The 15,120-nt window shown below is 29.4% G+C and overlaps 1 protein-coding gene across 2 annotated transcripts; it reads right to left on the bottom strand.

Moving 5' to 3' along the window:
- Nucleotides 1–8,083: 8,083 nt before the first annotated feature.
- On the bottom strand, nt 8,084–14,375 carry LOC112282005 (serine/arginine-rich SC35-like splicing factor SCL30A). 2 transcript variants are annotated; one of them, XM_073534295.2, is made up of 10 exons: nt 12,434–14,375; nt 11,850–12,140; nt 11,192–11,377; nt 10,943–11,020; nt 9,937–10,101; nt 9,717–9,745; nt 9,510–9,567; nt 8,952–9,149; nt 8,720–8,824; nt 8,084–8,515 (listed from the first exon to the last, which is right to left on the bottom strand). In XM_073534295.2, exons 3-9 carry the CDS (start codon nt 11,368–11,370, stop codon nt 8,755–8,757), a joined length of 777 nt encoding a protein of 258 aa, XP_073390396.1. In that variant the 5' UTR covers nt 11,371–11,377; nt 11,850–12,140; nt 12,434–14,375; the 3' UTR covers nt 8,084–8,515; nt 8,720–8,754. The 2 variants fall into 2 exon arrangements, with proteins under 2 accessions (XP_073390396.1, XP_024374862.1); XM_024519094.3 differs by lacking the exons at nt 11,850–12,140; nt 12,434–14,375 and adding an exon at nt 11,668–11,775.
- Nucleotides 14,376–15,120: the final 745 nt, after the last annotated feature.

A 15,120-nucleotide genomic window follows, 5' to 3' on the forward strand; every position in this document is an offset into this window, starting at 1 on the left:
TTTATCAATATACTCCTTGAGTGTAGCCAACTCATTTTGTATTAGGCTATAAATTGGTCCAAATGCTGATTGAGCTCTTTCATGAAGATCAATAGAAAAATCGTAAGGAAAATTCTTTGGAAGAATATTTGCATTTTTCTTTTCAAAAATATCTTAAAAATCTTGGTATTAACTAGGAATATTACTTGATATCTTCTCACCATCAAAAATAGGCATGGCATATATAACAAAAGATAATCTTTCTTTTGAAATATGCATGAAAACTCTCGCATCTACTAGTAAGGATTTAGATGTATTAGACTTATATATTTTTACTTGATTAACAAGATTTTGGATTAAACTATCAAAAAAATTAAAGTTATAAGAAATCCAATCTATTTGAAGACTATACTTTTGTAACCAAGATAATCCTATAATAATCAAATTTGATAGAGATCTTATTATATTAAATATTGTTATATTATTATGATCTTTAATTGCTACAACTTAAAGAACAATCTCATGTGTAATATCTCCAAAAGATAATAAACAACCATCTATAACTTCTACATGTGCAAGTTTTGTTTTTTTTTACTAATAATATTTCTTGTTTTTTCACAAAATCTTGGTTTATAAAACAAGTTGTGGCTCCTAAATCTAACAAAGCTAAGATTTTATGATTTTTTGGTCCTAAATTAACTTCTATTATAAAACAAGGTAAAATTTCTGAAAAGAGAATGAAAATTTTATTAGGAGTTATGTAAGATTAGAGCCGCACAATCCCTATTGTAATTGGAGAAGTTTATTTTCTAATACATTGCCTTCTATGGCAATTATGCTTCTCATTTTGTGATTGCATTGTTTCTTTAAACAATGTTGAGCAATGTGTTTAGCTTCTCAACAATATAAGCATAAGTTTTTTTGACATTGTCGAGTCTTTTTTGTCTTTGTGAGGGATTTAAAACATATTGTATCAATTTGCATTGATTCTAGCCTTATGAATAAGTTTTTGAAAAGTTGGGAGTTGTAGACATTATTTGATTTATTCTTCTTTAACCAATTCTTTGTTCTTGATGTCTTTTAAATAATCAATTGTTGCATGCAATGGCTTGAGCAATAAATTGTTCCAAAGATTTTGCCTTCAACATTATTAATAACAAATCTTTGACATTATCCATTAATCCATATCAAAATTGATTAATAAGAGCTTTGTCATTCTAATCTATATTGCAAGCAAGGTTTTGGAATTCAGTAGCATATATGATAGATGAGAATAATCCTTGTCATAAAGATAAGAACTTCATCTTTGCTACTCTTTTTCAATCATTTCTAAGAATGAATTTAAATCATAAAAGAGTTGTGAATCATTTTCTATTAAAGGTACAAACCAAGAGAGAGCACTTCTTGATAAAAGTATGCATATAAATCCGACTTGAGTAAATCTATGACAATATTGGAAGGGATGCAACTTTAAATAGAGCTTGACTTGTTGCAAAAATCCTCAAAATTTTGATCTTATTCCATCAAACTTCTCAAGCACATTAATTCTTATTCACCTCATACTTGTAAAAGCGAAAATCCTTGGATTTGGTTGTGAGGTCGATCTACTTGGTTCCTTCAAGTATATAACTTCTTACCACAAACTCTGAACTTCTCCATAAGTGTAAAAATAGTATCTCTATGATTCACATTAAAAATACATGAGATTTCTACTCTTAGAGTGTTGGATAGCTTATAAAGATTTGTAGTAATTACAAATTTATTCTCACTTTTGTTGTGAGTATCATCCATAATTTTTTTTTTTTTATAGACAACTCAAAAAAATTCAAAAAGTTAAATTACAGGAAGATAATGTGCAACCTTTAATATCAAATAAAAATTTCTACAAAAAAAGATAATCTACTCTTTTTTAAAAAAAGATCAATGTTAAAAAATAAAAAAAATTGTTTAAAAGTGGGTAGTCTATAACCTTCAAAATACAACAATAGAAGTGGGATAATCCGTTCACTTCTAAAACAAGAAAAAATCATTAAATTAGTACTTTTATCAAACTATCAAGGATATAAATATCAAAAAAAAAAAAAAAAAAAAAAAAAAAAAAAAATCCTCAATACATGCTTGTGTCATTGGAAGGAACTAAAAAATTATTCAAAGATGATATAATATTGAACTATGATAGCTATTGCTAAAAAAAGAAAACTAAAAAGTCTTAAAATAAGACTAAAGACTAAAAAGGCATTGACATGAATAAAGAAGGCTTCATTCTTGCCTCCATACATATTCTTAATTATAAGCTATACGGCAATATCCTATAAGACCTCCAAAACATATTGACTTTACAAGACACATATCTTTACTTATAAGGCAAGTTGTCTATATGTGCACCACATAGTTAGCTTCTTCTCCAAGCTACCAATACGTAGTTAACTCCTTGATCAAGTTTCTAACCTACCAATCAACTACAAACATATGTAAAATCAAAACACTATCTATGAAGCTTCTAGGAAGCTACTTTAGAATTTATTATAAAATTAATCTATGTTTATCTAGTTTTACCTATTTCTACTTAATCATATAGGTATTTATTAGAATGCGTATGTATATCCGTGACAACTCTCTTAATATGTACCTTCGATTGAAAATACTTTACATCTCTTATATAATCTAAATTAATTCATAAAAGTATTTATAACCACATTTTGAAGAGAATTATTAAAAAGAGATAGCAAAAATATAAAATATATATATATATATATATATATATATATATATATATGATAAGAATTATGACTAGTTACCATTCATACTATCAAATTCTAAAGCCTTGCTTATAATGTGGATTAGAAAAATAAAGATTTTATCAATCAATTATAATATAGATTAAAAAATAATATCAAAGATTTATTATTGACAATGCTTAGTGCAAATTTATTGGAATAATTTCTTGTTCAAGCCATGACATGCAATAATTGATTCTTTAAAAAGAATTAAGAATAAAGATTTAATTAAAGAGAAATAAATCAAGTCATTTCAACAAGTCTTATGTTTTTAAAATTTTATTTATTAAAATCAAAACCTACAAAAATTAATGTAGTAAAATTAAACACTCTCAATGAATTTTAAAAAATTCAAGATTATTAAGAAAAATTATATTTATATTATAAGAAATCTAAGTACATCACTTAATATAGTCTATAAAAGCAATATAACTACAAAATAAGAAACATGGTTGTTAATAAAGATTGTGCAGTTAAAAGTTTATGGAATACTTAATAAAGATTTTATTCTCTCATCATAATTTTTATTTTTTTTTATAATAAATATTTATTTAGGATTTAAAAATCACACAACTTTTGTCTTATTAGATTTATGAGCTTTAGATTGTTTATCAAATTAAAAAATTGTTAAAGAACATAATATATCTTTAATAAAAAAAACTAAGCTTATGCATGTAGAAGTCATAGATGGTTGTCTTTCATCTATTAGAGATGTTATTTACAAAATTATTCTTATACATGTAGCAACAAATGGTCATAATAGCTTAGTAATATTTAATGTTATTAAATCTCTTTATAATTTAATAATTTAAGATTAATTATAGCTAAAAAAATATAATCTTTGAATAAATTAAGTTTCTTCTTATTTTTATTTTTTTTTCTCAGCATATCTAAGATTTTTACTAATCAAGTAAAAATTCATAAGTCTAATATAGCCAAATCTTTATTTTTAGGAATAAAAACTTTGATGCATGATGTAAAAAAAAATTATCTTTTGTTATTTATGCCACATTTATTTTTTATTATAAAAAGACTTCAAATAATATTCTTAATTAGTATAAAAACTATGAAGACCTTTTTAAAAAAAGATGTAAATATTCTTTCAAAGCATCATCTTTAAGATTATTTAAGTAACCATTAAAAGGGAGTGCAACCTCCATTTAAATCAATCTATAATCTATCACAAAATGAATTGACTAAACTTAAGAAATACATTGATGAAAAGTTGGCCAAGAATTTCATATTCCATTCAAAATTTCAAGTAGAATCTTAGAATTTGTTTGTAAAAAAATCACTACAAATGAGTTTAGACTATGAAGGACTTAACAAGTTTATTACTAAGGATAAGTATCTTTTATCTTTAATATAAAGACTTGTTAATTAATTAAATCAAAAATAGATCTATTAAGAATATATAATTTTATAAGTATTAAAAAAATAATAAATAAAAGATTATATTCTAAAGTAGGCATGAGTATTTTGAATATAATGTTATGGCTTTTGGATTCATAAATGTACCAACTACTTTTTAACATCTAATGAATGATGTTTTTGAGAGTTATTAGATAATTTTATTATTTATTATCTAAATAAAATTTGAATCTATTCTAAATATATAAAAGAATTAATTTTATTTTATTGTATATTACAAAAATTTAGAAATACAAGACTATAAGTTGAGATGAAAAAGTGTGTATTCTAGACAACTCAAGTTAATTTCTGAAGATATATCATTTCAAATTAATAGTCTTATCATAGATCTTTAAAAAGTTTAGACTATCATAAATTAGAAGGTTTCAAAACTTATAAAAAATATGTAACATTTTTTGAGATTTACCAATTATTATTAGATTTTTATCAAAAAATTCTTTTAATTTGTAGTTCTACTTATATGTTTGTATTATAAAGACAAACTTGAGTAAAAAAAAAAGAAGTTGAAGCAACATATGAAGCTTTAAAGATAGTTTTTACCACAACTCCAATCTTTACTTATAATGCCTTTTCTAAGACATTTTTTATGGAAAAAAATGCATCAAATTTTGTTTTATGTGTGGTATTATCACAAATGGAATTAGATATGAAACTTCATCTAATAGCTTTTCATACAAAAAAAATTTAGTAGCCAAGTTTAATTATGAGATTTATGACAAAGACCTTGTAATTGTTGATTCAATTAAAGAATGACACTATTATTTGGAAAGTGCTTCTAGTTTAGTGATTATTCATATAAATCATAAGAACTTTAATTATTTTATGTTAGCTTGCAATTTGAATCTTTGCCAAGCTTATTGAAAATATCTTTGTCAAGATTTATATTCAATACCACTTATTGGCTTAAAAAAAAAAAAAAAAAACAATGTTTGTAAAATACTTTTTGTAGAAATTTTTATCTTGTATCTAAAAAAATACATCTTTTAATCAATAATGCATAATTATTTTGAAGTCTAAGTAATTTCATCTTTAAGCAATGAAATCAATATTAATTTTTGATTTAACATTTCTTGAATCTAAGATTCTTGAATCAAGTTCAATCAAGTATGTCTTCAAATTTTTTTATGTATTATATTAAGAAAAATATTTTAAATTTTATTATATTTCTAAGTTTAAAAATAAAAATCATTTTTATATTTTAAAAGAAACTTATATATTCTAATAGATGAAGTACGCTAAATTTTTCTTCAAGTTTTATACAATTTCTGAATTGCACAACAAATCTGGATATAACAAGACCTTGAAATTAATCTCAAAATATTTTTAGTGGCATCAAATGAGAAAAAATATTAAAAACTTTAAAAAATCATGTGATTTTTATTCAAAATCCTAAATTTCTTAAAATCAATCTAATAAAAAAATTTAACCACTAGTTTTATCAAAACAACCATCGTCATTTATTTTTTTTAGATTTTATTATAAAACTTCTACTCTCAAGTTCTTCTAATTCTATATTTGTGATAGTAGATTTTTTTTACTAAAATAGAATATTTTATATCATATATAGAAACTATCTCAAATAAAAAAAAAAATAGCTAGATTTTTTTTATAGTAGCTATTGTTATTATGGATTATCAAAGAATATTACATCAAATAAAAATATTTGATTTGTATTTAGCTTTTGGAGAATTCTTTTTGAGCTGTTAAAGGTAGACACAAAATTGTCTTTAACCTTCTATCTTCAAATTGATAGGCAAACAAAATAAGTGAACTAAGTATAGATCAAATATTTAAGATATACCATCAACTACCATCAAGATGTTTAAACAACTTTTTTTTCATTAATTTTTTTAATATAATAAAAAGATATATTATTCTACTAAAAAATCAATTTTTATTCTAATTATAATTATAATCTATGATTTAATTCATTTGACTTTTCAAAAATTAAAAATCCTATAGTTGAAGATTTTTTCAAATCTTTTATCAAAACTACATGCAACATAAAGGTACAATTAAGTGAAGCTTAAATACAAAAAAAGATTAAAATAGATATCTATCATAAAAAAAAACTTTAATCCTATATTTACAACAAGATATGGTTATTTTATTATTATATTAAGACTATTTGTTCTTATAATATTTAGTGATATTATTGAGAATAGAAACCATTCTTGATGAAGTTTCAAATGTTTTATTTAAGGCTATAAAAGTAAGTTATAAAGGCTTTAATAATAATCAAATAACAAGGTGGTCTTTTTCCTCTGGTATGGTAGACTATTGATGGTTGAAAGGACCAATCAACTATCTTTGAATAGAATAAAGATTAGAATATATAATAAATACAATTTGTTGCATCTTAGACTTCTTCAACATGTAATTATTATTCCTTCTAGAACTTATATTAAGAAGAAGGATTAATGTTTTTTACATACTAAGATAAGAGGAGTTATATAGAAGCAAATAAAAAAATATGTTAAGTTTGTAATATTATAGAAGCTTTTTAGATACAAATTTGATTTTCTAAATATTTATAGATAATTGATAGGTTAAAAATTTAGCCAACAAGTTGATCATGTATTACACATATTAGCCACTTGTGGCATACATGTTGGTTATGTGGCATGTATGTTTAAAACTCGCTTTGTAAGTTAGATATGTATTCCACAAATTGGACATATGTTGAATAACCTATATAACATTGTTACATAGCTTCTTATTTAAATAGTGTATATATATATATATATATATATAAATATATATATTCATGATAAAAATATTTTTCTTTGATTAAGATTAAAATTTAAAAAATATAACAATAATTATAGAAAAGTATGAAAAACAAATCTTAGGTTGTAAAAATTATAAAATTCATCATAACATTACAATCCAATGTTTAAAGTTTTTCTTATAGAATAGAAAAAGATTGGTGGTGATAGTCTTATTGTGTTTTATATTTCTCAGAAATGCTAATAAAAATTTGAGTTTTGACAATAATATGAGTAAAAACAAGATGAAGACCATCTTTAATTTTATTGATTCTTCTTTTAAATCTACATCCCACATACATCTACATCTTCATCTAGCCATTTTTACATCTCTTGTATTTTTAAAAGTGTGGCATTTATTAGAACAATGTTAAAACTTACCTTCTTTTATTTTTCAGGTATATAGCAAATTATTTCCTTCACTATGTAAACCTACATAATCATTGTAATTTTGACATTTCTTCAATCAAATTATTGTAATTTTGACATTTCTTCAACCATCATAATCATCAATTTTGACATTTCTACAAACCATCATAATCATTGTAATTTTGACATTTCTTCAATCATATTCGATAGTAAAATAAATCATTTATTGTTCGTATTTTCCAACAGTTACATCATGAATCCAAAAAATGCAGAACGCATCTATTTGATGTTAAGTCGTTAATCCAATTTATTGATTTCTCTTCAAAAAGTGAAAGCAATTTTTCAAAATTGTTTTGTAAAAAACAAGCATATTTTAACCATATTCTCGTAGCTATGTGAATTATGAACATTTCCCTCATCCAATTCTCATGTGCGAACTACACAAATTTTTACTACTAATGTTGCGATAACATGTAATTAACATTGCGACCAGTACCACGCAACAATCCTATATTTTTACTTCAGTTTGAGCGAAGGGCAGCTCAGACAAACCATTCTATGACATCACAACCATCCTATAAGCTGCTCTGCACAGAAGGATGTGATGCGGATTATGTGGGTACAACTGTGAGACCCCAAAAAGAACCAATCTAAAAGGATGAAACGGAACAGAACTGCACACTAGACAACCAGCATGCAGAACTTCCTACACCACATACTGCTACGAACGAAGTGTCTGAGATGTGTACAGTGGAGATATAACGAACAGCACATATATAAGATATGGAGCATCCAGGTCTAGTCTTATAAACCAAAATTGACATTTGGAAACTAAAAATTCTTAGGAGCCCCCACACAACAAGACTATCACCACCAATAGCATTAACTCTGGAACACTGCCATAGTTACTTCAAGCTTCCTGTCCTGATTGCACAACGCTAGGAAAATGGCAATATTATCTGGCGCATAAACACTACTGCCAGAAAGCAACATCGACAAAAGCATTAATGCTGACCTTCGGCGATTACACCGACGGCTACACCTCAGAAGAACGGAATTTCAGCGAGCATTATTTGACTGCTGCGAATGCCCTGTTGAGATAGCTGCAGGACTAACTGTAGGACTCCATATAAACACAATGTTTGTTTGTCCACCTCCTGAGATTTGAGCATCCTCAAATCTCATCCTTGCCTGCAGAAACAACCACTAATTATAATTTTCTTAAGACAAATAGAACCACTCCTAGAAAGTGATCCAATTTCAGTACAGGAAAAGCAAGTAGGTAGGAGGCGAAATTGTAGAATCTGGATTTTATTAAGTTTTGATTAAAAACTTAATGCCATATCAAACAAAATACACAAAGGGCTTGTCATGACTAAACGGAGGGACAATTACCTGGACTATAATGGGGAGTGCTAAAAGTCCGTATCCTAGGTCCTCCTATCCATAGGTGAGCGTTGACTCGGATGATGGGAATCGTCGCGCCCTGAGCTAGGTGCTCTGCAAAAATTATACATAGTGTTCAAACAAAGTACAAAAATATAGAAGACAATTAAGATATACCTCAATTTCCTCTCATTTACAATGAAATTTATGAACCACATGCTAGGAAACCACGGGTACGTACCGAGAATCGTACTGATCTCTACCATTCGCACGGGATTGCGAATCTCTTGACCGAGATGGCGGAGACGGAGATCTTTGAGATGAACGAGGATATCGATCTCGAGTCCTCGTATGAGATTTTACAGGAGAACGAGACCTGGAGGGAGATTTGGCACGATACTCTGGAGACGGAGTACGTAACCTGCGGCGAGAAGGTGATCTGTTCGTCACCAAATCACACCCATTTCAGATCGTTGATTCAGATCAGTAGGTTACTCGTTGAAGTTAGTAATAACATTTTAAAAAACGAGAAATTTATTACGACGGTTACACGTGAACTAAATCATTATCAGTACTCAGAAATGCGGTTTAGCCGATAATTTGGAACTTTGTGATACTAGAAAAGAAATGTTTCAACCTAGCATGTAAATACAAATAAACATTCCCACTGAGTTCTTCAAGCCTACATGTACCTACATATGGAACTTATGTAACGATCAGGTGTAGGTAAAGAACTATAATATGAGCAAAAATAGTGGCAATATCACCAAGTGACATCATATGGACAACAGTGACTCACCTTGACCTGCGACCACCATGAGGAGGAGTAAATCGCCTTGGGGACCGTGAACGTGAACCTATTACAAACCACAAGTATGAAAATCGGAAACACAACCAAACGAAGCAATAAAACTAGGCATACTGCACACGGTTAGATATTGGCACGTGCTTGGCATGTACACAGGAGTAAAAGTCGAAGACAAAGATAGGAGCATAGAGAGCATACCTCGACGTCCTCCAAATCCAGGCCGGCCCCTACAAAAAGAAAGAGATTTCTTTACAAAGCTGCGGCCAACACAATGCATGCTGGAAGAAAGAAAAAAAGAAGACAATATGACACTATTCCCTTGATTAAGTCAAATGATTCAATCATTATGTTACAACATATTAAAAGCTTCTTACTCCCGTACATCACTTCTCTACTTAAAGGTTAAGAAAATACTTACCTTACACGTTCCTTTAAACGCATTTCTTGTGGTCTTTTTCGGTTCTCTTCCGCGAACACAATAGTAATTTCACGTCCAGCTATAAATTCGTGATCCAAATAGTACTGCGCTTCTGCAGCATCTTGTGGATCCAAAAACTGGACAAACCCAAACCCTCGCGGTTGTCTGCAAGCCATCAAAAGGTACACTTAGAAGGCAAGGAATAGCTGGGCAACGACTCGCTTCACTTCACCTGAGACTGTCATGAATTCCCACAAGTACAAAGTCTAAGCTTCCCACACTGTGATTTTGAAAGTACGCAAAATTCTTGACATCGGCCCTGTCATGCATGAAGACGAGTTCACCCTTTGAAAGTGACACGTGAAGACCTATTGCGCCCTCTTGTAGTTCTTCCGTACATAGCATTTCAAGAGGACCATCCGTAATGTTAACTGCTAACCTTGAAGCCAACATACGTCCCTAATGACCGCCTTAAATGTTACACACACAACTTCATTCATCTTCCAATTCTTGCATAACATTCTTCAAGTAAAATGTTTGACTGCATGGCACTTCACACTTCATAAGAATTGGTCCCAACTTCAGGCACTGCTCTGTAGATATCATTGACCCCTTTATATCTTTCACCACTTCATCTTGGGCCACCCAATAGACACTATCTTCTCTTCAGATTATACTTTGCCTATCTTGGCCTTCTTGGAACTTCACAGAACCTTATGCGAACTGGTCCCAGGGATGTGACCTTCAACTCTACAAACTATTGGGAGCCAAAAGTTAGGCAGATTATTGACCAACAGCAAGCAGTATTCCACATTAGGTTATTGCGTAACTCCTCTTTTAGAAAGCATTTTTTTAGTTTTCACGTAGCAAGTATTACGTCCAAGCTTTTGTTCAAAAGTCGGTGATCATTTAAGTCTAGGCACGGTACTGCTTCCACCCTCTGTTTCCTCTTGGCATGAGGTGTTAGTCCAAGTCAAACGTTCCAGTGTGAGGCACATATACTTACCCAGTGTAGTAGTCCCTGGGCAGATAAACGTCCTTTATAGCTCCATACCGCTCGAAGGGGATCCGGAGGTCATCGGCACTGTGGGGGCGCAGATAACTGGTGTTAGTTGCTGATGTTCTTGTCGAAGGAGTAAAAACCCTGAAGAATTCCTAAACCCCAAATCTGGCCAAGACACCAGAATCAAAACTCAAAAAATCACTCCCATTGGTTAGCCACGGATCAAAACAAATAAAATATTCAGTCACTTACGTGAAATCGCGCGGGATATTCCGAACGAGAAGACTTGTGGGAGGCTCTGGTTCCCTAACGTAGTCTCCTCGACCACGTCCAGGAAGCGGACTGAGACTGCGCCTTCTCCCGCCATAACCGCTTCGCGGAGGACTACTGTAGCCCCTCCGATCACTGTAATACGGGCTTCGCCCTCTCATGTCTCTTCTGCAAAAGAGTTTCCCATCACTGCTTAAACTACTAGATGTGGAAATCACACCTCTTGCAAGAAACCTCTTCTTCTCTAACAAGAGATTCCAATTATTCATTAAGGAAGCGGCCTGAGGAAATCGCACTGCTAGTATCATCAATGCAGAAAGAAGGCAACCAGCATGTCGATGAGCTCAACCAACCCTAACTTCCTGCGAACGTAAAAGAAGGTATTTATCTCGACTCATCGTCAAAATTACCACGAGAAAAAATTCTGAACCCCGACATGGTGCACTGATTACACTCACCAGATTAAGGATCGATTCAATAGAAAAAATAGGAGAGAAACTGAATTTGAACGGAGGCAGCGCAGCGCCGGATTGCAAGCACAAGAAGAACAAACAACACAACTTGGCGATGCAGAAAATACAAAAAAAGGGTGCATGGGAGGTGGTGAAGTTTTCGACAAGAGGATATCATGGATTGACACCTCTCTCACACCCGGTTTCCGTGGTAGATAAAGGTATAGTTGTGATACTCTGGAAACAGGCACGAAGAAGGTGTAGCACGAATGGTCACAACGGGTTCTAACAAGGCATTTCTGATGATGATGTGACGATTCGGGTATCGGGTATAATATACCAGGTTCTCGAACAAGGTATCGGGATATAATATATACCAGGGTCTCGGACAGGGTATCCGGGACGGAAACCTTGGTTGGCTAATCAATTTGATATACCCTGACAGCCTCATTGGAAGTGGGTATACTCTGTATGAAAATCTAAGCAAAATAATAATTTAATCAAATGTTTTTTTCTTCAACTATGAACGGTGATATATGAATGTTACATTTATTCTTCTTCTTTTTTAACTCCTTAACGGATTTATTTTTGTAATTGGAGGTAATCAGAAAAAAGCTAAAATAAAAACAAACAAAACAGAAAAAACTGTATAATTTAAATTGAAACATATTTAAATGATAATTTACATAAATTAATCATGATCATGTGTTTGTTATTTTGTTACACATTTATAACTTTCTTTTAAATTATTCTACTATATGTAATAATTTACCATTCTCTTGTTCCATGGTTAATGTAGTTGACAGTTGCAAAATAAGCACAGGAATTGTTGTTTAAAAAGAAAATCAAAATCAAATAACTTGAATTTTTGTAAAAAAAAAATCAAACTATTTTTTTCATAGATAATAGTTGGATTTAAATTAATTTGAATAATTATACAATGCTGAGGATCATCCATATTAATAAAATTTGATATCAATATTTTTTAAAACATACTGATATAATAAAATATTACATGTCTTCAAACATATAGTTTTTAAATATTTTATAATTACATTTATTCATAAATTGATTGATCTCTAGAATAACATCATTTGCCAATAGAGCCTTCAATTTGGTACAACCCATTTGTATAGTTTGAAAATTTGGCAAGAATAAAAGATCACGTCCATAATCACAAACTATCTTATTTTTCTTTAGCCAATTCTTACCTAATGTTACATTATACATTTGATTTGGAAGAATATTAAACACTTCAAGTGATTCAAAATCCTTGATTTTTAGGGTCACCAAACATATTTGCTCCGGTTGTCTTTTAATATGGGCATTTGCCAATGTAACCACAAGTATATCTCTAGTTACCAATGTTTGAAGATTCAATTTCTGAACAAATGTTTCTGTAATGGCTGAAATTGTAGAACCGCTATCAATATGAATATCTGTTTCTATTCCATTTACTGAACCCAAAATTATAGCTATTGAAGATTCATTTACATTTTTGGAAGACTTGGTGCAATTTGACAATGCATTTGATTGAGACAAATTAGGGTTTAAAACCTCACAATAATTTTTGGGAGGGATTACATTAGAATTGTTTGAACATTGTAGGTTTTGCAATTGCAAGTTGCGCTTATGATTGAATAGTCGAAGCTTTGGTTTTAAAAAGTTGAAATCAATCATATTTTCATTATGTCGGGGAGCTTCAAAGTGGCAACTTTGATTCATTTTCAAAGGCTGCTTAATACCTCCAGACTGCATTTCCCACAAATTTATTTTTTGGTTTAAATGTGATTGGGGTGCTTCTCTTTTGCAGTATTTGTCACATTTGCTTAAATCAAATTTGGTTAAAGGAAAATTCACATGGCATGGACTTGTGTTTCGTTTGTTTTTATAATTTTTCTCGCTTCTAGAATTGAGTTTTTCATCACGATCTTCACTAACTTTTTTCTTGTTCTTAAGACACTTGCAATATTCACGAATTTGGTTGCATTTATCAATAGTATGTCCAGGGTTGCCACATTGAAGACAATAGTTCAAATGACTGTCACTTTGTATTTGCAATTCTTTATTGTGTTTGTTATTGATAATAGATTTATGCAAGCCATACAGTGAAGTACTGCTTTTCAATCGACTTAATTTAAGATGTTTATCTCTTGATGTGAATTCATATAAGTCCCAATATGGAACATTTTTACTCCACCAATGATTTTTCTTTTTGGTACTATTAATCAACTTTGAAGTTTTTTGAGCAATTAACTTTGCATGGGTGATTTTTGTTTTTTCCAATGTTTGTATCAATATATTTACATCAATTTCGCAGTTATTCACATGTTTCATTTTAGTATACAATGAATCAAAACTAGAAAAGAAATAATAGTTATAACAGTAAATAATCAAGCTGATGAAATTGTGCTCACTGCATTATAATTTTCTATAGGTTTACGTTTTCAAATTATAAATAGATGTTCAAGAACAATAGCAAAGGAAAAGTGTTAATTTATTGATGTGTCGATTTATACAATTATGTATCTAGTTTGTTTTTGTTTTTGTTTTTATTTTTTTACCACAAAACCACACATAGGATAATTTTCTTCATAAATTTTAATATGATTTTATATAAAAATAATAATAAAACATGTTTTAGAAGATATTGCTAATGCTCATTTTAAAATAATCTCATGAAGATTAATGTTTTTTCTTTTCTCTTCTTTAAAAAAAAAAAAAAAAAAAAAAAAAAAACTCGTTGAATCTTGAACACACTTTCACATGTTTATTTCAAATCACACTTATGAATATGTTAATAGTTTGGAATATAGATGGTTGATAGAAATGATTATAAAGGAACAACAACTGTTCGAATCCATTTCAACGTTGTACAGTGCCATTTTCAACATATTTAGTGTGGTATTTAAAGGTTGCAAATTTCATTTCAAAACTACTCGTTTGGAATTATATGTTGAACAACATCTGTTATTTGTATTCAATTTGTTACCGGAAAAGACAAATAATAATCAAGAGAAATATGTGCACAAATCAACACATACCAAATATTAGTAAAAACATGACTAAATAGCAAAGAGGCTTTAAAATATTTGATAAAAATATTTTTTCAATAAGTAATTCTGTCTTTAGATTTCCATATTCTTTTAATACGAGTTGAAGTACAAGCTTAAAATCTTGAACATATAATGATAAAACTCAACTTATGAAAATTAATTTCACTGAAAATATTGCAATAATTTTTAAATTCACATAATACTTAATAAATGAAAAAGAACCACATTATTCTCATGGTTTAAAACATACAATTTAAAACTTTTATAACCAAAAATACAGTGCAAAGAGGGTGGGAAATATTTTGGATGTGAATGTTTGCAGTTCCAATATACATGTGATTTTATATGTATTTGTACTGGTATTTTTTTTTCTTGTTTTTATTTTTTCTAAAATTGGAAATTT

This window comes from Physcomitrium patens, chromosome 5, assembly GCF_059467195.1.
Source record: "Physcomitrium patens ecotype Gransden chromosome 5, ASM5946719v1, whole genome shotgun sequence".
NCBI lineage: Eukaryota > Viridiplantae > Streptophyta > Bryopsida > Funariales > Funariaceae > Physcomitrium > Physcomitrium patens.

Coding starts and splice junctions, on each gene's coding strand:
- LOC112282005 (XM_073534295.2), bottom strand. CDS start 11,370: ATGAGAGGGCGAAGCCCGTATTACAGTGATCGGAGGGGCTACAGTAGT. Junction 9,150..9,509: donor CATGGTGGTCGCAGGTCAAG/GTGAGTCACTGT, acceptor GGTGACGAACAG/ATCACCTTCTCGCCGCAGGT. Junction 8,825..8,951: donor AGAGATCAGTACGATTCTCG/GTACGTACCCGT, acceptor TAATTTTTGCAG/AGCACCTAGCTCAGGGCGCG.